Source organism: Fringilla coelebs, assembly GCF_963513975.1.
Source record: "Fringilla coelebs genome assembly, chromosome: 9".
In the NCBI taxonomy this organism is placed as follows: Eukaryota; Metazoa; Chordata; class Aves; order Passeriformes; family Fringillidae; genus Fringilla; species Fringilla coelebs.
In genome coordinates, this window is record NC_140067.1 from 8,045,161 (window position 1) to 8,068,010 (window position 22,850).

A 22,850-nucleotide genomic window follows, 5' to 3' on the forward strand; every position below is an offset into this window, starting at 1 on the left:
CTTAGCTGGTGAAACAGACTTTATTCATCCTGTAGACTTTTCTTTTTCTTGGCCATTTAAATGAGGTCTCTGTCTGAAGAAATCACAGACAATAAAACCATGAGGGCTGGTGAGAGACCATCTAGCTTTGCAAAATCAGCCTTTCCCCTACATTCTGCAGATAAAATTTGGCCAAGGCTACTCTGTCATAGGATTGTTATCCTCATTAGGAGAAAGTGTTAGCAGCATGCTCCTGTCCCTGGTGGGCAGACGTGACATGGTCCAAAACCGAGGTGAGTCTCAATGAGGAGGATTAATGGCAAAGGTAGTAGACCATGTCTGAAAAAGCTGTGTGTAATCTAGTTGTAAAATCTGGCTGATCTAACCTTGTTTGGGAAACATCCGCAGTGATTCATATAGAATATAATATGGCTCAACTGTACATAAGTGTTCTTTGACAGAGCATTTATCCAAAATGCTTCTTGGAATCTGTTTAGCAATAAAAGCATCGTCTTAAATAACAATGGGGGAAGGAGGAAGAAAAGGCTGTTAAACACCACCAGTAAGAGCATATATTCAGAGGAGATTTAAGAAGCACTTTGGCAAGGGGAGAAAAGTCAACATGGTGCAGGGAAGAGCAGTAAACACTGTAGCAGTCTGGAGCTGGAAATCTTTTTACTAAAACCAACCAACAAAAAAAAAAAAAAAAAAGCAATACAGAAAAACCAAGCAAACGACAGCAGAACAGCCGAGGTGTACCATTCCTCGGTTTCTGACAAAGAAACTTTCCACTCAGGGAAGCAGACGCTTTCTTCAGCAATTTTCATTTAGTTAAAAGTATCATCTTCCCATGAAAAGTGTTTCAACTGGAAATTGTGAAACTACTAATTTATTGGCTGTTGCAAGCCCTTGAGAAGAACTAAAGATGCAGTAGTGTGAGAGAAGTCCAAGAATAGTCTCTGCTCTCTGGTGTTAGGCTATGTCTGTAGACATCATCACAGACTTGAAATAAAGGATGGGGCAGGAAACTTGACTCAAAGCCAGTGCTTAATGTTGACTTATTTGCAGAGTGGGGCACCTCTATCTGCACATTCCCCTACTTTGGCAGCAGTGTCTCCTGTTTATGATGTCTTCCCTAAAATTCTCAATTCCTGGGGGAAATGCCCATGAAAGCAAGAGGGTTTGGACTCTGCCTAGATCAATGTGTGTGTCCTCAGCTGAATGGTCCCACACTGGGTAATTTCTGTTCTGTTCTGTGACTTTTGTGTTGGGCAGGTTTGCCTGGACTAGAACCCTTATTCCAGTGGGGTCTGCTCTGAACGTTGAACATACAAAACTTTAATAAAGGGTAAATGGTTGTGCAGAAATACTGGGTGGAGTCAAGAGAGAACACATGGTTGCCCCCCCATAAGGATTAGATGCTCTGTGAGTTTTCCTGTGGTCTGATGATAAGGTAGACCTGCCAGTTCTAGATGAGAATAAAGAAAGAAAAATAAATTGTATGGCAAAAAAGTCCAGTGTTGCCACTAGACTGAATTAATCAAGGTGCAGAAACAGCAAAAAACTGTAGAAATTGTGAATAAAGAGCATTTAAATACATTCACAAGAAACAGCCTTCTGCCTTTAGAAGAAAAAAAGACTCTCAAAACTGCACATCAGGGACTGTATTGTCATTTTTCTGTATCTGGGACTGTAGCTATCAGAAGTGCCTGGGGCTCCCCCTTAGAAATTAGGAGGCTGTTGCGAACCATTTTGTCTCTTTTTTTATAGAATAGCTTGTATTTTATGATTTCTGGGTGAGCTCCAAAAGACAGTCTAGCCAAACAGAGTACAATATCACAATAGCACAACAACTTAATAGTTGTGTTGTTTATGTTTATGTTATATTGTCATGTTGCTGTAATTGAGTGTCTTAAAGAACCTTGCATTTTTGTCTAGCCTTCCTTTTTTTACTCTTCTCTTTCCTTTTTGAAAAGATTAAATAAAAACAATTGAAAGGGCCAGAAGAGGAACCATTTTGCTGTAGTGACTGTAGTAACAAAATATATACATCGAATAAACAAATAGAGGCTCAAGAAATTTTGAGCTGCTTGTGAAGCAGAAATTGTTTTGTGGGTTACAGAAGTTGCTGAGGTGGAGGTGTTTTCATCTTGATTCTTGTGGAGCCATACATGAAGAGGTATTTCTTTGTGCTCAAGCCCAGAAGAGGCATTTCTGCTTTACTTCCAAATAAGTTGTATAAGGGAGTCAAGCCCACTGCATTGCATTCTGGCATTGACAATTGAAAAATTGGATAGTGTTCAAGGAAGATCAGCTGGATTCTAATGTGGAGTTTGGGGGGGTGGACAGCACATGGAAAAAATGCAAGGGTTGGAAAAAAAACTGAAGCAGCTGCATGCTTATGTTTTAGCTAAGGGAATTCAAAAAAAAAGTGTTGTGGACAGACTGTATGCAGAAGAATGAAGAGGAACAGTTCAAGTGTTTGAAAGTATATCAGATTGAATTTGAGGGTGGTTTTGGATGAATATCAATGATTCCTTGACAGTGATTTGCAGGACAATTTCTCTCAGGTTAAGTAAGAAGCCCCATTATATGAAAGTAACTTTAGCAAAACACTCATGCTATGTCCTACTTACTACCAGTACTGTCTTGCCAAAAAAGCAAATGGTCATTTTCTTTAATCTCTCTGTTCCCAGAACAGTATGATTATTACTATTATTGACATGATTAGTAGTCTGATCTTTATTGTTCAACAGAATTCAGCAGCATTACCATAAATAGGTGGAGTATAGTCTGGTGTGATGTTTAAACCCTGCCATCCATTTTGGTTTTAGAAAGGACAAGAGAATCCCTTTTGTAGAAAATAACCAGCACCATTCCTATGTATCAGAAAAAGAAATGCCTTGGGAAGTGTGAAGCAGGACAAAGACCAAACCTGTTTATGCTTTCAGTTGCCTACAGACTTGGTAAAGCCAGAAGATTGTTGGCTTCCTCTGACCAAAATGCTAAGCATGGGTTGTGAAATGGCTGCTCTTTAAGCCAACCAAACTGAATACCTGGAGTCTCACTTTTCTGTTGTCTAGTGACAAGCACAAATTTGAGCCAAATCCTCCCTTTCCTAAGGTAGTGGGGAAAAATAAAGTGAGATCTTGTCTGGCTGGAAGAGATAGTCATGACATAGAGGGGTCTGATGGCTCCAGAATCAGTGAACTGGCAAAGAAAAGTTTATATAAAGTATATTTAGCTGGTGTAGAGCTATTTGGGATTTCTGAAATCTCCTGGCTCCTCCTGTTGATCTGCCTGATGGCCCAGTGTTGACCTTCCTGTGCCTCTTCCAGAATTCCACCAGCTGACTATTGAAAACACTTTCTTTAAAGCTCAATCCCTTTCTGTAAAAGAAACCCTGTTCTATTTATCATGCAGAACAATGCCATAAACTCTTGAGAACTTATTCTCACATTGGCTTAATTTGTTCATTTTGTTGCCTGAGGGAAGTGTCCTGAATCTGTTTGCGTGACAGCCTTCAGCAGTGTTCGTATTTGCTTCTTATTTTGCTGGCTGTCATCCTTGTCCCCAGATACAGGCATTGGAAAATTAGTGACTGAATCAATATCTCATTGCTTTGCCCTGAGATAAGAAAGGCAAGTTTGTTTTGGTTTGTTTGGTTGTTTTGTTGGGGTTTTTTTTGTTTTGTTTTGTTGGTTGGGTTTTTTTTGGGTTTTTTTTTTGTGTGGAATTCTGCCAACTGGCTGTCCCTGCTCCTCTCTGTCTTCAGAAAACTGAGCTGCATGCTTGGGGTGGGAAAGAGGAGGAGATGGGAGAAAGTCTCCCCTTAGATGGATTCCAGTGGCTTGAGCTGATAAAGGGCCACAGCTGCTTCACATTTAACTGGAAACAGCCAAAATGCAAGATCAATCCAGGAAGCACCTGTGTCCATGATGACTCTGTTGCTGCTGGGTTCTCAGAATCAGCTCTGACCTTCTGCCATGTGCCAAGCCTAGATATGCTGCACACCATCCTCTTGCCCAGAAGAACATGCAGCAGTGCTCATTTTCATCAGGCTGCTCTCTCCAAGGATGGGATCAGTGCTGCCTTCTTTCAGAATCAGAGAATTCAGGATGACTCAAAGAATTCAGCACAAGTTTTCATATCTGCTTATCTGAGAGTTTGAGAGTTTATTGTAAACTCTCAGAGCTCTGCTGAAGAAATTAATTACCCTTGCTCCTTCTGTTTGTACTTCCTATCCCAGTTGAAGCAATGTGTCTTTGCTGTTGTAACTTACTCCTGTCCTTCTGTCTGAAGCAAAGAGCTTCCTCCCTCCCTTCTCAATAGCATCCTACCCGTGTTACTCTGGCTCTGCTACTCATTGTTATCTCAGGGTGGAAGTGTCTGCTCCCCAGGGAATGCTCTGTCCTTCCCCATGGGCTGAAAGCACACTCCATCAGGCTGAAAGCACACTCCAGTGATACAGCCATTTCACTCCATCAGGATCCCTAACCCTCTCAAGGTGTTGGATCCCTCAGAACTCCCAGGAATCTCCCAGTACTTGCCAAGTTCCTTAGGATGCCTACAAAGCTTCAGCTTTATAATGCCTGCTAATGAGGGTTACTCCACTCTGCATAGCTGTTAATTTTGGGGATGTGTTAGGGAAAATGTTAAAGTGGTTGTGAAATAAGTAGAAGTTCATTTAGAAAATACACAAGTGGGGAAAAATATTACAAGAGCTGTGACACTTAAAGTGGAAATAACCAAATTAATTGAGGGAAAAAAGAACTGAGAAAGGTAGACTCTGGATCCCATCTCTTCTGACACAGGGGAAAATGTGAGTGGAATAAACTCCCCATTGGGATGTGGCAGTTCTTAAACCTCTTGTAAACCTTTGGATCTTTCACTTGATTGGAGCCTAAGGATCATGTTCCCATCACTAGTTCCCTTCCCTGAGAAGAAAAGTGGATCCATTATTTAGAGGGGGTTCTCTGACAGCATAATTTACAGTAAGAGGTGCATAGGGATTAAATAGGGTTCATCTGCATGCATTGGTGAATTTATTGCCTCATCTAACATTGGAGAAGAAGACTACTCAATGCTTAAAATACTTAGCCATGAAAATATGCACATTACATTTTCGTGTTCCTGTGTGCCTTTAAAATATCCTCCTTTGCAATTTAATTGTCACTGTGTCTACCTTACAGCCACAAAGCCTGAGCCAGCCAAAGTAACTCCTAGGGGGAAAAACATGGAAGAAGATCTCCAAAACATGGTAGAGAAGCAAAGTCAACTTACAAATTCTCAGCCATAGAAATTTAAATATTCTGTTATTTCCTGAGCTACACATTCGTTAGGGACAGTGTAGCTGCGTGTCCTTTAGGTCACCTTTAGACACTGAACATCTTCTGAGAGAATGGAATTTAGCAACTTGCTGTAAAAAAAAATCTGGGAAAGAACAAGATAATTCATGGTGTTGGAGTAAGAATACAGAACAGAACTTCTCAGGAATTTTATGCTTGACTAGTTCTCCCAGTGGGACATTCACTTTGCTGTATAATCAGATTTTATCCTCAGTAAAATTTCTGGTTTCTTTTGAAAAAAATTGTTTCATATTCCATATAATTCTGTTCCTTGGGAAGGGGCCCTCTGGGGAAACCTGGGCTTGCTTCTTTTTGCTCCGGGGCAGCTTGCTCGCTGAGCTGTCCTGAAGCCAGTGCTAAGGTTTCTGGGGTTTTTTGCTGATCTGCAGCCTATCAGGTTTAGGAGATCTGTATCTCATACTCCATAAACTCTCTAATAGTAAACTTACAGAGCCTTGGAGACTTCAAAAGTTCAGAGCTAGTTCTTACCTTATTTCCTAGCCAAATTTCAGCGTTCTTGTTTCCACAGGAGAAGCTGATTTTTCATCCTCTTTCTGCTTCCAGCCAATTCTAACGCAGATCTTTGCACCTCAGGTCATGAGTATGAGATGAAAATTTTGGTTTATAGTTATTAGAGATAAAGCTGATCCAACTTGCACTGAAGTTGTTGGCTTCCATCAGTGCCAGTAGCTTTTAGAGGTCATTGTTAATATGAGGTGGTTGCTGATCCTCTCCCATCTTCGGTTGTGAGGAGCCATGAGGGAACTGGGGGAAAACTCAGAGTATGTTCACACAGTTGTGCAGATGCCTTCTATAGTCCAGGTAAAAAAATTGGCTTTTCCAGAGCAGTGCTCATGGGCATCTTCAGACAACTGCCCAGCTTGCTTGCAGGAGGTGTCTGGCTGGTTTTAGGTGGCTAATGAAGCTTTAGATGGTTAGTCATTCTGTGAGATGTGTCACTAAGTTCATTTAAACCTTTGGAAAAACTGCACCATCCCCTCCCCAGCGTTGTATTGAAACAGTGAGGTTGTGTGACTCTGTTTGTGTATTCAGCCTGCACTTGTCCTGTGGATTGATGGCCTCCACCCTGGGCGACATCAATCTGGGCTGAAGTGCAGCTGCACTTTGTAGCAGCTCAAGGGGCACAAAGGTATCAAGTGGTATTGTGTGGTTGGGAAGATGTCGTTTATCTGAGGACGTTTGTGGTCTGTTTGCTGTCACTCTGTCTTTGCAGTGCCGACTTCCCTTACCTTCACTATCACATTGTCAGGCAAAGAGACCTCACACATTAGGACAGAGAGCTTTTCCACATCCAGAGCTGACTTCTTTTCCTTCAGCAAGAGGTCCGTGGGCTGTGCTGCAATCGATAGAGCTGCTTGATTCACCATGAGTATAGTAATTTACCTTTCAGGGAGCTCTTTACAATGCACAGGTTCCTAAAGAAGGAACAGAAAGAAGGGAAGTCTGCAGTAATCCATGAAGTCAATGACTTTTCTCACTGACACTTTCACCTAAGGTTCCTTCAGTAACAGTTCCTTAGAAAAAAACAGTCAAAGATGCAGTGTTCTACTGAGAATTTTGCTGAGAAGTAGGTGTTTCTTCTTTCATGAGTGATCAGGTGTTCATAAGGACATTTTTTGGAGTTCAAATGGGGTTAGAAGCTTTCCAGAACACTGTAATGTGACTGCAGCATTACCAAATGACTCCCTGTGGGTGGATCTTTTTGTGGCAAGCTTTTACTGAAACCTTTTGGAATTGCCCCCATAAGTAGAAAGTCACTCTAATGTACATATTGGGGGGAGGAATGTTTTGTTTCTTGCCAATTTTGATGCTAAATGGTCTCATTTTTAACAACTCATGGTATCTCAGCCAAGCCAGGTGACATGCTGACCACAACCCAGCTTTGGTTCCTAAATGACTGTGTGAGTGTTCTTTTGAGAGAATATGGTGAAGAGTCAGGCTGAGATCCATGTATATCAGCCTCCTCCTAGTTAGGTGCTAGTAGAAGGAGCAGGAATGCCAAAAAGAGTAAGTTCTTATAACAGTAAATTAAGGATGGTGAATTTATGAAGCACTTGTCACAGTAAATACCTTAGAAGCCAGAATGCATTTTTGTGTCATGATCATTGAATCATTTTTATGAGAAGTCAAAGTAAATTCATATGCAATCCGTGAAGTTTGTAAAGAGTCTAATTCATCCAGGAAATCATGTGTTGGGAATACAGTACCCAGATCCAGATCAGATATACTTCAGAGAAGCATTTAGGTTTTAAAATCCTTTCTCAAGCTAAACTGATCTCCAGAGTCTTTGGAGTTTCACCCTTCTCTGGACCTCATGCTCCATGCAAGTGAACATCATGCCAATGTGTTTCCCATTTCCTGGGGATTAAACTGCTGTGTCTGATGACTCCGGACTTTCCAAGGAAGCAGCTCAGTCCCTCATTCTGTCTGAAGTGGCCTCAGGTACTTGAGAGGACATGTTTTCTCTTCCACAGTGATTCATGATTTCAGAGCAGAAGATCAGCTCTCTCTCTTTTCTTTTCTTCCCACAAAGTTAATTAATAAAAACAATTTCTATTAGTGAGTGTTGAAAGATTTTGGTTTCCCACCCATACTCCCAAATTCTCTGCATTCCAGGAAGAGTGAAAAATGGACCTGTGAACAGAAACAGGAGGGAGGCAAAATGGATCAGATGCTGTAGATGGATGTAGGTACAGTTGCTGTCAAGTGATATGGTAGAAGAACTTCTGGAATAATGACAGTTTCTTGCAGTCATGATTGCTAAAAGCACAGCACCACAGTAATCCAGTGGGATTCATAGGTGCAAATTTAGAAAGTCTGGGGCACAGGGAGGGTCTGGCAGAAACTGAACTCCATGGGCCTCCCCAGTGATCTCTTGCTTAGGTGGGCAGCTACATGTGATGCAGTCGTTCCTGCTTGTGAAAACTGGATCTTCTGCCGCTGTCAGAGGCTCTTGTTTGTCAGGAGAAGCACCTGGAGGATTCACCCCCTCATGGCCACTGTGGACCTGGCTATGCCCATCTGTCTGCCTCATGTAGCCCCACCATAGTACAGAATTTTTCATCAGCATCAAGAATTAATTGTAAATTTACACCCACCATGATCATAACTTTTGTCACTTCAGCAAGAAAACAATTGGTTGCCACTTCAGCAGGAAACATTTGGTCCTACTGGGAGCCAGAGTTGCCAGAAGGACTAAATTTGGGATACTTCCCATTCCTACTGCTTTATGGAACATCAGAGCAGTTCACAATTCCATAGTGCCCCTCTCTGTTGCTGGCAGCTTGCAGAGGAAAAGACCCAGTTTGGTGCTCTCATTTGTGAGAAAGAGCACACTGAAGTCTTTCTCTGTTGATTTCCAGTCAGCTCAGGAATAGTAACATTTTCCTGCTAACCTGTAGCACTTGAGCAGCAAAGTCATCCACAGGCTCCAAGTGCTTTGGTACCCAGCGCTCTGTCTGGCAACTAGATTTGTATCTGCTGTCATATGACCCCAGCTTCACATTTCCAAATAACTCTTGCAAAAATAAAGGCAGTCCCAGAAATTCCTCTGTCAGGACAGCACATCCCTGTTTCTGTTTGAAGGGTCTATACCAGTCTGGAGTCCCCAGTGATGAAAGTGCACGTTCAAGAGATGAGCCTCATGTTGTGTTTCCAGTGAGCACAGCACTTGGAAATGAGGATGAAGCAGGAATAAATCAGGATGAAGGATGTGGGGCATTACTTACTTTACATGAAATCCCTGCTGGAAAGATGTGGCTAGTGTTCCAAAGCTTTCCTTGGAGAGTGCTTGGAAGTTGCACACCAGCCTATTTGTGGAAAGCTGAACAGTTTCCTATTGTCCGTGATGTGAAACGCTTCCCAGATAAACACTTTTCCCCTCCACTGAAGAAAAACGATAAAGCCTCGGCAGAGTTGCTGGTTTCTGTTGGCATTGAGCTCTGTTAAAGGCTGTAGTTCATGCCAGAGTCATTAAGGAGAGGTTCCATTATTGAGTGAATCTGGGATAATCTTCAAGGATGGAATAATGTTGTGCGCCCACATCTTTGTGTCTCTGGGTTCATTATACCCCTGGAATGTAAATCCCAATCCACAGTGGATAAACATGGATCTCAAATACTTTTGTGGTATTGTCTTCTCCTGATTTCTGAAAGGGAAAGAAAACATTGCTAGAAATAAACTCACTGGAGTTGTTTAGCCTGGAGAAGAGGAGGCTCAGGGGAACCTTATTGCTTTCTACAGCTACCTAAAAGGGTTTTATTGAGATGAGAGTTGGTCTGTTATCCCAAATTACAAGAAAGGACCTCAAGTTGTGCCAGGGAGGTTTAGATTGGATATTAGGAAAAACTTCTTCACAGAAAGGGTTGCCATGCATTGGAACAGGGTACCCAGGGAAGTGGTAGAGTCACCATCCCTAAAGGGATTTAAAAGGTGTGTTCATGTGGTACTTGGAGACATGGTTTAGTGGTGAACATTGCTGTGCTGGGTTGATAGTTGGACTCAGTGATCTCAAAGGTCTTTTCCAACCTAAACAATTCTGTGATTCTACAAAGACAGCAGTAAATCTCTGCTGCTGTTGTGGGTTTAGGTTGTAGCATTGCCTGCATTTTAAGTAATTTTAAGGAATTCTTTCTGACACCCACAGAGTCAAGGCATCATATTCCATCACAAGGAAGATCCAGAAGTCCCTCCATGAACTTTGGAGAGAAAAAGCTGATTTTTGAAATCAGCAATGCTAAGAACCAAGGCTGTATAACACCTTGGGGTAATACTGGTGGTGGTTTGGTCCGGGTCCATGGGTGGCTCTCCCTCTGCCTCTCTTGTCCTGGGAGGTCTGAAGGACCTCGCTGTGTCCCACCTCTGACTCCAGTTTGGTTTTGCTGGGTGCCCCCTCCTTCCTCCATGGTGCCTCCTAGGCTGAAGACCTTTTCCCAGAAGCAACATGTGGTTCCACTTGTTGACCTACAGTCAGTGAGTGCAGTAGATACAGATTCACTTTTTCCCACTATTTTGTCAAAACAAGCCTTGCTTTGAGTTTGTGACAAAGGAATCATCTTTCTTCCCTAGAGGAATGGGGTTTCTTGCTAATGTTAAATGGTAATTTTGCACTTGTATCAAATTTGTATGTAGATTAAGTTTTAGGTGGGAATTGCAGCTTCAGTTGACATTTAGCGGCACTGAGGTTTTAAATCTCTGAGGCAATTTTAGAAACATTTCCCTTAAGGAGAAAGGACATAGACTTGAAAAAAAGCAGAGGTAATAAGTGTTTCATTTATTTGTTTCACAAATGCAGGCATGAATTTAGGGCAATTTCTATGTATTCAAACATTCATCCTGATTGCAGTCATTGCTGAATGGTCAGCAATTCCCACTCATGTCAGAGAAAGGCAATTGAAATCCACAGACAACCAGAAGTGGTTCAAATAAGGTGATGTCACTGGAGACTGATTTTTTTTCCTTCTTATTCCACTACTGGGGTGCATTGTTCCACTTGCCTCCTTCTTTACCTCTCCTGCCTTTCCAAGAAGCCCTGGTCAGTCTGTGAACAACAGACCTGATGAGGTTTAGGAGTCCTATAGGTTCAACTGTGATGTATAGAAAAGGGCTTTCCTCATAAAGCCTGACTCTATCGTGCTTATTTTCACATAAATAAGGGCATACACTCTTTTTTTGATCTTTGTGCTTTTTTGAGCTGTGTGCTACTTGGGATAATTCAGTTCCGACTGGCTGTCAGATGAATTCTTACTAGAAAAGGAAGGCAACAGAGGGACAGAGTAGCCTCCCCTTCTAGTCAGAATTGGCAGGCTTGTGAGGCAGCCCCAAGTACTCAGTCTCATTGTAGAGAGAGAGAGACAGATGAGTCGTCCTGCAGTTTTAATTAAAACATCTCACGTGGGCATCATTTCACCAGCACTGACTTTCCTGCAGTTTGAGCTGTATTACAGCACCACCTCATGAGAAGTCCTGGTTTGGTCACTCTCAGTGTTCAGCTTTGTGTACTGATAAGAAGCTAACGTGACTGCTGGAACCTGTGCCAGATGCCAGGCATGGTTCTGGTGAGTCTCTGACATCTGTTACACTTGTTATATTACATGTTTTTCCATAGCTAGGCAGTGCTACAAGTACTCAGGTGTGATACCCTCTTGGACAACTGGCACTTAGATAAAGCATTTCAAGGCAAACAAACAAACAGATATGCGCATTTAATGGAGGTAGGTGAGCCCCTAGAGCTCCTGTGCAATGAGGTCTCCAACAGAGGTAGGGAGGGAGGCTGCAGGGGCTGTCACCTTTGTACTGTCTGTCATTTTCTCACACCCTTTGCCTGTCAGCTTGCTGAGATGGAGCTCTTTAATGACTGCATAATTTAATTCTGGGATTCTTAAGCACACCAATAAAAATAATAATTATAGACATTTCAGTGAAGGAGAGATATTTTCTGAGGTCAGTGCAAGTTTTCCTGTTTTAAGGAAGGAAAACCTGTAGCCTGTTCTTTGTAACTAGACAATGAGGTTTACCTGAGTTCATTAAAAATCAGTCTCTTCTATGGCCTCAAAAGCCTTCTGGATATTCAAGGTCTGGTCTCATAAGTTTCAATTAGAAAACTCAAAAAAGAGGGTATAAAACCTTCTTTTCTTCGTTGGGTTTCAGCAGCAATATGCATGCTTTGTTAATGAAGAATTTTAATAAAGGATGGCTTTGTCAGACAGAAAGGAGCATTTGACACAAGCAGTTCCATCAGCATGACTTGATACAGAGAGGGAATCCTCTGTGACACGAGGCTAATACATAGAGAGACATTATGTAAAGTCTATTAGCATCAGAGTTGACAGAACAGCATTAGACATTAAAGCAAGTGGGGTTTGGAAGGAGAACTCTTCTGCCTTCGTCACGTTTCGAGGGCTCTGTCCATTACTGTGCAGTGAAAATGCCTGCAGACAGGCTGAAGTGTGGCCTGAATAGGGATTCTGACAACTGTCCTGTTCTTTTCTTGGAAACACTCAGACACTGTGATATGGGCAAGGCCAATGGGCTCTAACAACATTTTGGAGAAAATCAGAGTGTCTCTGTTACTTTCTTTAGCTCAGCAGCCGTCAGTGGCTGAGCAGATCAGGTGTTTTGCAGTGTTGGCTACAGAGAAGAAAAGTGGATTTAGTGTCACAGAAATGTGCAAGAGACATGGTCTTCTTATGGGTCTTTGGTGCCACACTTACCTGCTGCTGAATTTAAGTGGTCTGTGTCTCTCTCCTTCTGGTGATAGCAGCTACTTAAGAGCCCAGTTATCAGTGTCTTGCAATTGCAAGAGCCTCGACTGAGCAAGGTACTGCAGGAGCACAAGTTGCTGTGCTTGCACAGATCTGTGATCCACCCAGTACCTCACTTCAGCCAGGACTCAACTTCCAGAGCATCAGAGGGAAGTGCAGGAAACAGCACCAGGCAAACAGTGAATAATCTGTCCTTAGTTTCAGTCTGAAGTCAGTGAAAATGTTGTAGCCCCTCAAGCTAAGCATTTGTTGCCTTGCTCAGCTGTGTCACTGTAGAGTTTTTATATTTAAGATATGTTAGAGATTATGGGCTTCTGCAGATACATGTTCTCTCTGGAGAATCCAGCAAAGAAGGGAAACAAATTCCCAGTGGAGACAATCTGGGAGCAGAACTCAATTTGGATTGTAAATGAGCAAGATATAAACAGTTGTATATTAGCTGTAATTCTACTGTAGAATCAAATCTGGCAGCCTGTTTGGGTTTTTTTTTTGTCAGTCAGCTTCTTAAAATTCATTGAAAAAAATCTCAGCAGTCAAAATTTTATTATAAGACAATAAAACATTTTAGTTAACTTCATGTAGCAAGCCTTTGGGTGCTGCATGCACATACAGAATTGTAGTTTGAATGTGAAGGCCTCTCTCCCCTCTGTGAAGGAGACTTCCATGTGTCCCAGGACAGCTGCATGTCTCTGTGCTCCCATGTTGAACCAGGATGCCTGAGCAGGAAAAAGCCCATCTGGACCTGTGGGATAGGGATTCTATCCAAGGAGCTTTAAGTACCACTTCCATAAGACAGTAAGGCACCAGAAGTATCTATATTGTGTATATTTTGCTTAAGCTGAACTACCAGGCAGAAACACCTTAGCACTAAATTGGTTTGGTGGTAATAAGACTGTGGAGATTTAGGGAATGGAGCCTGAGGTGAGGCTTGTCTACCATGAGCAAAGAAGGTTCTTATTTGCTATTTATGTGGAAAATGGAAACAAGACTGGAGGGTCAACCCATCCTTCCTCTGAGGGCACAGCCCATCCTCTGGGGCTGGAGCGTGCAGCTCTCAGAGTTTCCATGAAAGATTCATAAACAAAGGATTATTCAGTTCAAGAACTGAACCAAAAAATTAAGAAGGGAAAATAAGTTCAGAGCAATTTAAAATGGAACGATTTGAGGATGCTTTTGAAGGCAGGAATTGGGTTTTGTTGAGTTTTGTCATTTTTATATATTAGTTGGGTTTTTCTTTTTAATTGAGATCAATCTCTGAACAAAAAAGGGCACTTTGTAGCATGTAAGTCTTTGAAAACAGAAGACTAAAAAAAAATTAGAAGCTTTGTTCATAAAATGCTGAAATGAAACATTTTGAGTTTTCAGAAAGAATTCACATGAAAATGTGGAAATGACACGTTACAAATATTACAGGCTGCCCTCTTTTATTCAGCAAATTCAGCCTTTCAAGTGCAGAAAGCTTGCATTTCTTCTCCTGTGCCTTAGACCAGCTCCACTTCTCATGAAACAGAATATATAACAAAAGTTTTACTTGTTCTTCTTACTTTATAGTTTCTCAAAGTGGGAAGGAAAACATTACAGTCCGTGTGAAATCTTCACATTACAAACTTTTCATTTCATTTATGCACAGATTTGTACATATATACGTGTGTTTACTGAGGACTACATTTGCTTTCAAACTAAGGTTACAGTTCTTGAGCAACAGTGATTCTTCCCAGAGAAATAGTCTGACATAGATTCAGAGCACATCCAAGTTTGGGGTGGACTGTAATCTAATTTAACTACTTAACCTAATTTAAGTGCTCATGAGATGTAGTTGACTATGGTGCAAAAAAATGAAAAAACAACTTTGTTTCCAAATTCTGTTAAGAAGTTTTAACTTTAGATTACAGGCCTAAGGCAACTACATTCTAAATAAAATAACCTCATTATAATTAAACTGATCAGGTGAGTGAATAATCAGGGATTTCACAGGAGTAATCAGGGATTTCTCTTTTGCTGTCTCTTGAGCCCAATTCATCCTGAGTAATTTACAGCATTTAGCCTGAAGCAGCTAAGATAAAGTTTAAGTATGGGGAAAATCTAACTCTCTGATCTTTGCTTTGCAGTTGCTCTCTTTTGCAGTAAAATATATTTATTTTCATCCTGAAGGACATTATGTCCATGGTGTCACCTGGTTATGAGAGTCTGTGCTCTCAATCCACAGTTCCCATCACCAGAAGAGGCTCTATGAGCAGTGCTGGGGTGGGTTAGGATTTCTGCCTGCTTTTCTGTTCTTTTATTTGCTTCTCTCCTAAGAGCTTTGAAAGCCTGAGCTTCATCCTGGTGTGGAAGAGGGGAAAACAAGCAAAGCCCCTCGTGGGACAGGACATTGTGGTGCCCATCTTGTGGGTGTGCATGACTCTCTCAGAGAGATGTGTAGGCAAGGCAGAGCCAGGAGCAGATGTCTCTGTGGACTGCGGCGAGGGGAGCAAGGGTGCATATGAGGGGCTGACAAATTCCTGCCCTCACAAAGACACCCAACTGGAATTTATGAGAATCCATCTGCAATAAAACATTTTTAACTCACTGTCTGGCCGTCAGCCGGCTGCATCCCAGGAACGGTGGCACGAAGATGAAGCTGCCACATCGCACATTCCTTGCTATCACCGCAGCTTCTCTCTCGATGAAACAAAATCTCCCCTTGCCTGACAGTTCTGAGAACTGAAGCAAGAAAACCTCAGTGATGTTGCTGTGCTTGGAAGCCCGTGCAAAGCATGGCAGTCTTCTGAGCAAAACTTTTCCATTGCTCGTCCTGCAGAGTCAGGATGCAAATAACAAATTGGCAGACTGGGATTTCGGAAGATTCTGCACATATCTGAGGGAACAGAGATGTTACCGCAAGATTGCTGAAAAAAATGAGATTGATGATTTTGTTGTCTGGAAGATGTATATCATCAGCAAAGGCATACAGCAAGGGCAAGTCCCTTCCTGGCCCTGTGGAAGCCCATGGGGAGGCTTGATGGGACTCAGTCCAAACTTTGCTGGTGTTACTCTGGCAGATCAGGGGCAGAGGCGTTACTGGGGTCTGCCCTGTCTGACCTGTACAGTTTTAAGCCTGGGAATGATGAAAACAATATATTGCAGGACATCGTGGTGTTAATGTCATTTTTTTGACCAAATCCACTCAATAGCCCTAACAAATCCCAGTGATGAGTCAATTTTCAATGGTCAGTGCCAGCACGGAGTGACACTGCAGACCACAAGGCAGAGAGAGAAGTGCTGAGACAGCCTAATGGAGCATCCAGCTCAGTCCAAACAACTTACATGTTTTGTTTTGTTCTTTTAATTCTTGGAAAGAATTAGAAAAGGATGGCAAATTTCACCAGAAGTGAAAGAAAACCACAGAGGCCTTTGTCTGTGGATTAAGCATTTTCAAGAATTAGCAAGAATAAATGTTTTCCTGCTTTCACTGCTTTCTCTACCTTAGGACCAAGCCACGTAGGATATTTGTTGAGACTCCAACGTTTTCTTATTTGGACTCAGTTGTTTTAGAGAACTTGTTTTGCAGGACTGCACATCCCAGGGAAGGAAATTAAGGTCAGAGATGAGAAAAACCCACCTAAGGGCCTGAAATAATTTTCATTTTTCCAAGACCACCCTGTGTGGGAATGATACATTTAAAAATGGGTGGAACCTCTAAGCCTGGAATTGTATCAAGTTATTCATGAAAAATCTCTGAGATCTTTGTGTGGATGAAGATATTTGGGTGGTACTTTCTCACTCTTTATTCAGAAAAGGCTCTGTGGCCTCACAAACTGAAAAGTAGCCTTGCTTTTTCCCTGACTTTAAAAATAACTATGTATCTTGAAAAGCTGTCTCAGCAGTAGTGAAGGAATGGAAAAAAAAGTCCATTATATCCCCATGGTTTCATAGTGCAGCTGTGCTAACAGAGTGCACAGAGACTGAGACCAGGGGAAAGGCATGAAATAGTCCATGAAATGAGCAGTTGAATTTAACAGAAAAGCTTCACATAATGCAGAGACCAATTGTCCAGGTATCCAATTGCAGATGGCAGGTTTTTGCCTTTATATTTTAGGGGGAAAATCCAGAATATAAATAAATTTGAGCACTTTTTATTAATAAATTTTTTACTGAAATCAGTGGGGAAATTGCTATCTTATGGGAAAGTAATTACTTACATTAAATTAACATCTTCAAATATTCTTGCAATATATTTGGATGAAATATCCCTATTCTGTTTTGATTTTCCTTCTGGCAGAATGTCTGTAGGATGACAGTCCTATTTGAAAACAACCAGGTTCATAATGAATTAATCATATTTTTATAATATTTGTTATTTTTATTGTAATTACTATTTTTATGTATAATATAGTATAATTATTGTAACTGATTTATTAAATCAGTTTAAAACTATCTTTCTTTTCTTTTAGAGGAGCCAATATGCATCAACGTACAGCTTTCAAAAGTCCCTCTTAGGTCTTGGTGCAATTATTAACAGTTACTAATAATTTAAAAAATATTAGTGCAGGCATAATGGAACAAATATCAACCAAACGTAATATGCAGTTGCCACAGTGGATCTGTTCCCCCTGACTCGACTCTAACATGCTGGTGGTTAGTTTATAACCCTCTTTAGGTTACAGCATTTTAACATTTCTCCAGTGTTTATTTATTCTCTTCCCAAAGAATGTTCTGAAATATCAAGTTTACAACCTGTGGCTCATGTGATGGTAGTGGAAACAATTAAGCAAGAAACTTTCAAAGCCACCACTGGGATTTTGATGCCCAAAGTCATTAATTTTAATAAGAAGGGAGCTAGTCGTCTTAAGTGGTTTGTAAAATCTCAACCCATAAAAACACCTCTCTATTGGTTCCAGTTTACAGGGAGCTCAGAGCAAGGTAAACACATGTAAGAAAATAGTAGGTGTTAAAAGGTGGAAAGTACGTGTTCAGATATCCCTAAGACCACTCAAGGAATCAAAGAGCAGCCCCAGCCTTGAGCTGGCACATGGGGGCTGCTCCTGCCTGCAGCATCTCAGGGAGTTGGTGACTGATCAGAGCATGAGGCACAGAGAAGGAAGTCAATGGAAACAGAAATCTCGGCTACAGCTCAGTTCCAGTGACTTCCTGCCACCCACTGCTCTCTGCTGCCATCGCAGGACCCACATGGTCCAGGTCCTTCCTGCCTGCCGAAACTCTCCTGTCCAAGTTCACACTGTGTTATCCTCCAAGCTGCTAAATGGCTCAATTTGGATGTTGGTACTTCACTGATCCACTATCATGGTTGGATAAAAATTAAGAACTCTCTGCTGTGGCCTGAGAGACCCGCCCTCCTCTTCTCCCACTGCAAACCTGTGAGCGCCTCTTCATTTACGTGAGACAGGAAATGGCTTTGCTTCAGCCACGAGCCTGTGCCATAGCTGAGGAGTTCTTAAAGGCTTGAAAAGCACCAAGAACTCTCAAAGGAAACTGCTGCACTGGGGAACATTCACCCTCAACATGAAACATGCAAGAAAGTCTTAATGGGGAAAAAAATTTAGAACCGGCAGATCTATCTGTGATAGAAAATAGAGCATGGAGTGAGTATGAATGAGTTCTGAAAGGACTCACTGGGAGTCTGAATGATTGGGAAAATAAGAAAATAAAGGGATTTTCTTGTGTGTTTTATTAATAAAACCAACCATGAAGAATTTTAGAATTAGTTTTAGAAAACTTTCTTCTTTTCCTCTATCTGTTGTATGACCTCTGAAGAACTTCATGAATGTTGGCTACAAGTGACAAAGTCACTGTAGTATTTGCTAGTGAGTGTCATAGTAACAATAATAAATTATCAGTAGGTATTGGAAAGACTTTTGGATGAAACACAATGCAGTGCAAATAGAGGTGACCATCAAGACTGGTATTGTAAAAGACTTCAAGAAAGTAAAAAAGAAAAAAAGCTTTCATTAGTAGTAGATGTGACTTTTTTGGAAGAGAACAAAATGTTCCATAAATGAAACATGTGGTTTCACTTGCGGCACATTTTGTACATTGTCACCAATGAAGTTTAGGATTTTTTATTACTTTTTCATTAAAATGTCTTACTGGTTTCACTCAGGAGGCAAAATTTTTCACGTGGCTTTAATTGTTTCTGTCATAAAAGTCATAGCATCCATGTAATAGAAATAGTTTTGCAGACCACAGCTTCATATTGCCTATTAATTCTCTCCCATTTTCTGTATGTACAACTCATTGGCCCATCCCAGGGACAGGAAAATTTCTTGCAATTAAGACTCAATATGAACTTCTACTGAAGTTAGGGGGGAAAAATAACTTTATGTCAGTCCTGGTTTATTAGTTTTTTGTTTCAGCTATCTTAGCTCACAATATGTTCACATGGCTGCATACCAAAGGAGAGAGTTTATATTGACTTTCTTCTAAAATCAGTGAAACTCTAGAAGATGAATAATTCTAGTCATGTACAAGAGGTGGTAATACTTCAGACAGGATTGAAGAGCTCTGGCAGAATCGTTTCAAGGAGGCTTGGACAGGTCATTTACCCCTTTTTTCTTCATTACCTGCTGGAGTTCGGGTCCCACATATCCCATCCCAGCTGCCAAGCTTCCATGCTTCTGTCATCAGCCTAGGCTTTCTTGTCCCCAGTCCTGACTGCATGAGGAGACATAATTGTTGTTGCAGGAAAAAAAAAATGGTAATGAGATAACTTGTGTTATCTCATAATTTAAGATCAGCTTCTCTTCAGATATCTGTTTTCTTATAAGAGAGTCATTTGCCAGCTTGGAGAGAATTTTGTCCTTCAACCTTCAGCCCAGCAGGGGAGGCAACGTTCACCCCTAGCACAGACTCTAAGGCTTCTAAGAAGTCATTAAAATGCCAGAAAACATCAATGGAGTATCTGTTGTCTTTTCCCTGTTTTTCAGCTAAGTGTTTAATTGAAAGCTTCCTATGAAATGCCAGTGCTGTCTTTACTTGCTGCCCCAGAGCAAAGCCTTGTGCACCTTCTCAGCAGTCAGGGGCAGCCACCAAGCAGTGCAGTCTTCTGCTTTCACCTCTGATTTGGCACCCCCCTCATGTTTAAATGTTGTGTTTTGCAGTTCAAGGACGACAAAGACAAGCCCAGCCTTGGAGGGACTCTCAGTGACAGCCTTGCCCCCTGTCCAGCTTTCTGAGCAGGTCCCACTGGCATCTCCTTCCCTGAAGCCAAAGCAGATGGATGAAGAAGACAGCCTGTCTCCTCACCTCTTGTTGCCTGACAGCATCAGCCAGCTGGAGGAGTTTGGCAGGCAGAAGAAATGGCACAAGAAGCAGCACAAGCACCATCGCCAGAGGCAGTTCAATGACCTCTGGGTTCGGATAGAAGACAGGTGAGTCATGACTGCTCTTCTCCCTGTCCTTTTCCTGCTGGCTCCTAACTCAATGCTCTTTGCAGATCCCAGCTCTTGCTGATTAGACCATAGGGAGGGTTGGACAAAGGCTAACTGGGAGTCACCGGGAGTGAGATGATGTTTTTGTAGCCTAATGAAGAGCTAGGAGGAAAATAGGCGTGTTCATAGGCATGTTTGATCAAAAAGTAAAGAGGAAAAAAAGAGTGCTTAAAATATTGAAAATACACAAAACCAAAAATTTGTCATATTGAAAAATATGAAAAGAACAGCAATAGAAAATACTCTGTTCTTGTCCTTTTTCGTCCAGTAATTTTTTCCTATCTGTACCAGCAGTTTTCATCACAAAAGCTTGCCCACTTTCCAACCATACAGAATATTCCTGAGAGTTTTTAAGATTCTGAAAAATCTGACTTTCAACCTTCTTAACTGTGTTGTGGGGATGAAATGTCTTAACATCTCAGACTGCACTGAAAATAGCAAACTGAAGCAAAATTAAGTACTTAACTAAATCCTCCATGTGAAGAGAATGGAGGTAGGCACTTTTCCATGGCTATTCCAATCTTGGTCTGAGGTTAAAAACTCCCATTCAGTGTTTGAATAAATAAATAAAACTCCCATTCATGTTTGACCAGGCCTTCTCAAATGTGTGCTTTTAGGATTCCTGGGCAATTTATTCTCCCACCTCTAAAGCTCTTAGTGCCTTTATCCAGGCCAAATTATGGGCAGATGAACAGCCACAATGTTTATTGATCTTCTAACAAGTAAAAGGAACTAAGTAATATGTTGGGAACTGGCTGCTCACCTACACATATAATAATTGTCTTTGAGCATTACGTATTCCCATTTTCATAGCACCTAAATTCCTTGAAAGTCTCTCAGAGGTTTCTCCCTTTGCCAAGAAAAAAATCTTCACATATTTGTGTTTTCAGATTTTATTATTATTACTATTATTTTTATTCATTCTTTTTAATGGAGTAGTTACCTCATTTTTTGTAGTTTATTGTTTTCTCAGAGTGAATGATGTAAGGGTTGCTATTAAGGTAGTGCATATTAATCTTAACGTAATAAGGCTGTTTCTGAGGTCAGTGCCAGCCTTGTAAGAAGGATTCATGTATTTTCTTTTCAAAGTGTGTGTTCAGTGCTTGGATCCCCTCCACAGAGAATGTTTAAGCATGAACTAGGTGGCATTTGGTTCCCCATAGCTAATTGCCTCAAATACAGGGGACTTTTCTGTCCTTCTGCCTGGGGTCTGCTGACTTGTGGTGTCCCATGATGTCCCAGCATTTCACAAGGGTCTGTGGTCCAGTTCCTCGTGTGTTGTACAAGCGAGGTGTTTAAATAGGTCTTGTGGGAGCCTGGGCACAATCCTTGCACCCCTATCCTATCTATCCAGAAAGGATATTGGATATTGGCAGTGGAAATGTGCAGTTGGGAGCTTAAAGTGGTGCTTATGATTTTTGAGCCTTTTGCTGGTTTTATTAAATGTTCCTAGGAAAGGGATTTAAGAGGTAGTTCTGAAGGTTAGAGTTAAATTATTTGCTGTGTGCTCCTGTGAGATTTTACCTGAATCAAAGCCTTTTATCCCTCTATTTCCATTTCATAAGGGTGGAGATTGGGGTGAGGAAACACAAGTTTCCGCTCCCACCACACTGGTGATGAACCAGACACTGTGTGTTGCCTGCCTTGATGAAAGATCCCAGGGAGATATAAGTGGGAGATCACAGGCCTAGAAATGAGGAAAGGCTGGAAGAAGGGAAGCCTGCCTTAGTGCTTTCAGATGGTTTTAGTGCTTCTACAGTTCTGGAGTAACTTCTGGTGTTTTCCTGGAAACAAAGCAAAACAAAACACAAAAAATAAAAGTTCACTAAATCAGAGACTCACAACCAGCTCTGGTTTTCCCATAAATTGGATGGGGTCTCAACTTTCATAAACCAGCTGCTGCATATTGTGCTTTTGGCAGTTGGGTTTCATCAGCATTAATTGCAAGCTGGACCCTGCACAAAGCAATAAACAGTGAGTTCTCTCCAACTGGTTCCTTTCTGATTGGCAAGAAAAGAGCAGAAATGTGTGTCTGTGACCAGACCTTGTATGGTGACCATTTTTGGGAGGAAACAAGCAGGGTGGCTGATCATACAGGCAATAAAGTGTTACCTGTGCAGGAGAGAAATGTGGTCTTCTTTGCATTGCCTCAGTAATGTTTCAGCAGTGAGACTTGGCACTTGTTTCTGAAGGGTAATTGGTGTACTAGGGAGTTCTCACTCTGGCCTGTCCCAAAAATCCATTGTACATTTGCATACACTTCAGTTGGAGTCCCCCATGTTCTGTATGGACTGAGGTCTCTGCATTAACTTGAGCTATGGCCCTTGTATTTCCAAATGGCTGTTCTTCCAGTTCCCTAACTCACCAGTTGTCACCTGAAACTTGAATTGTTCACCTTTGAGACAAAGTAGAGGGATTTAGGTCTTTGTTACAGCTTTTGGGGGAAAGCTGCATAAAGCTCATTGTTTCCATGCGAGGTCCCCAGGATTCAGCTGTTGGAGCTGCCTTTCAACCTGAAAAGTCAAAGAGAAATATGCAGGTGGAGGACAAATCCAGGCGAATTTAAACCAGGTTATTGATTCCTGTATGAACCTCATTGAACTGTGAAATGACTGTGGTTCATACAGCTCTTTTCCAAAGCTTTATTGACCATGGATTAGAGGACTTTATGAGCCATGAATTGCAGGGCTTTTATGGACTATGCATTTCTAGGCGATCTCATACACTTCCATGGAAATCTTAGGGTGTTTTCTTAAGCTACCAACACAGAAACAAAGGAAATGAACACAGGAGAACAATCTTAAAGGAACATC

General features: G+C 41.5%; 1 protein-coding gene across 1 annotated transcript in view; it reads left to right on the plus strand.

Annotated features, from left to right (window-relative positions):
• Nucleotides 1–22,850, plus strand: part of TRABD2B (TraB domain containing 2B) — a gene marked incomplete at its 3' end in the record, with an annotated part of 260,827 nt that overhangs the window by 221,637 nt on the left and 16,340 nt on the right. Inside the window, exon 6 of the mRNA XM_084211121.1 lies at nt 19,708–19,977. Within this exon, the coding sequence (XP_084067247.1) occupies nt 19,708–19,977 (270 nt within the window). The remainder of the gene's footprint in view (nt 1–19,707; nt 19,978–22,850) is intronic.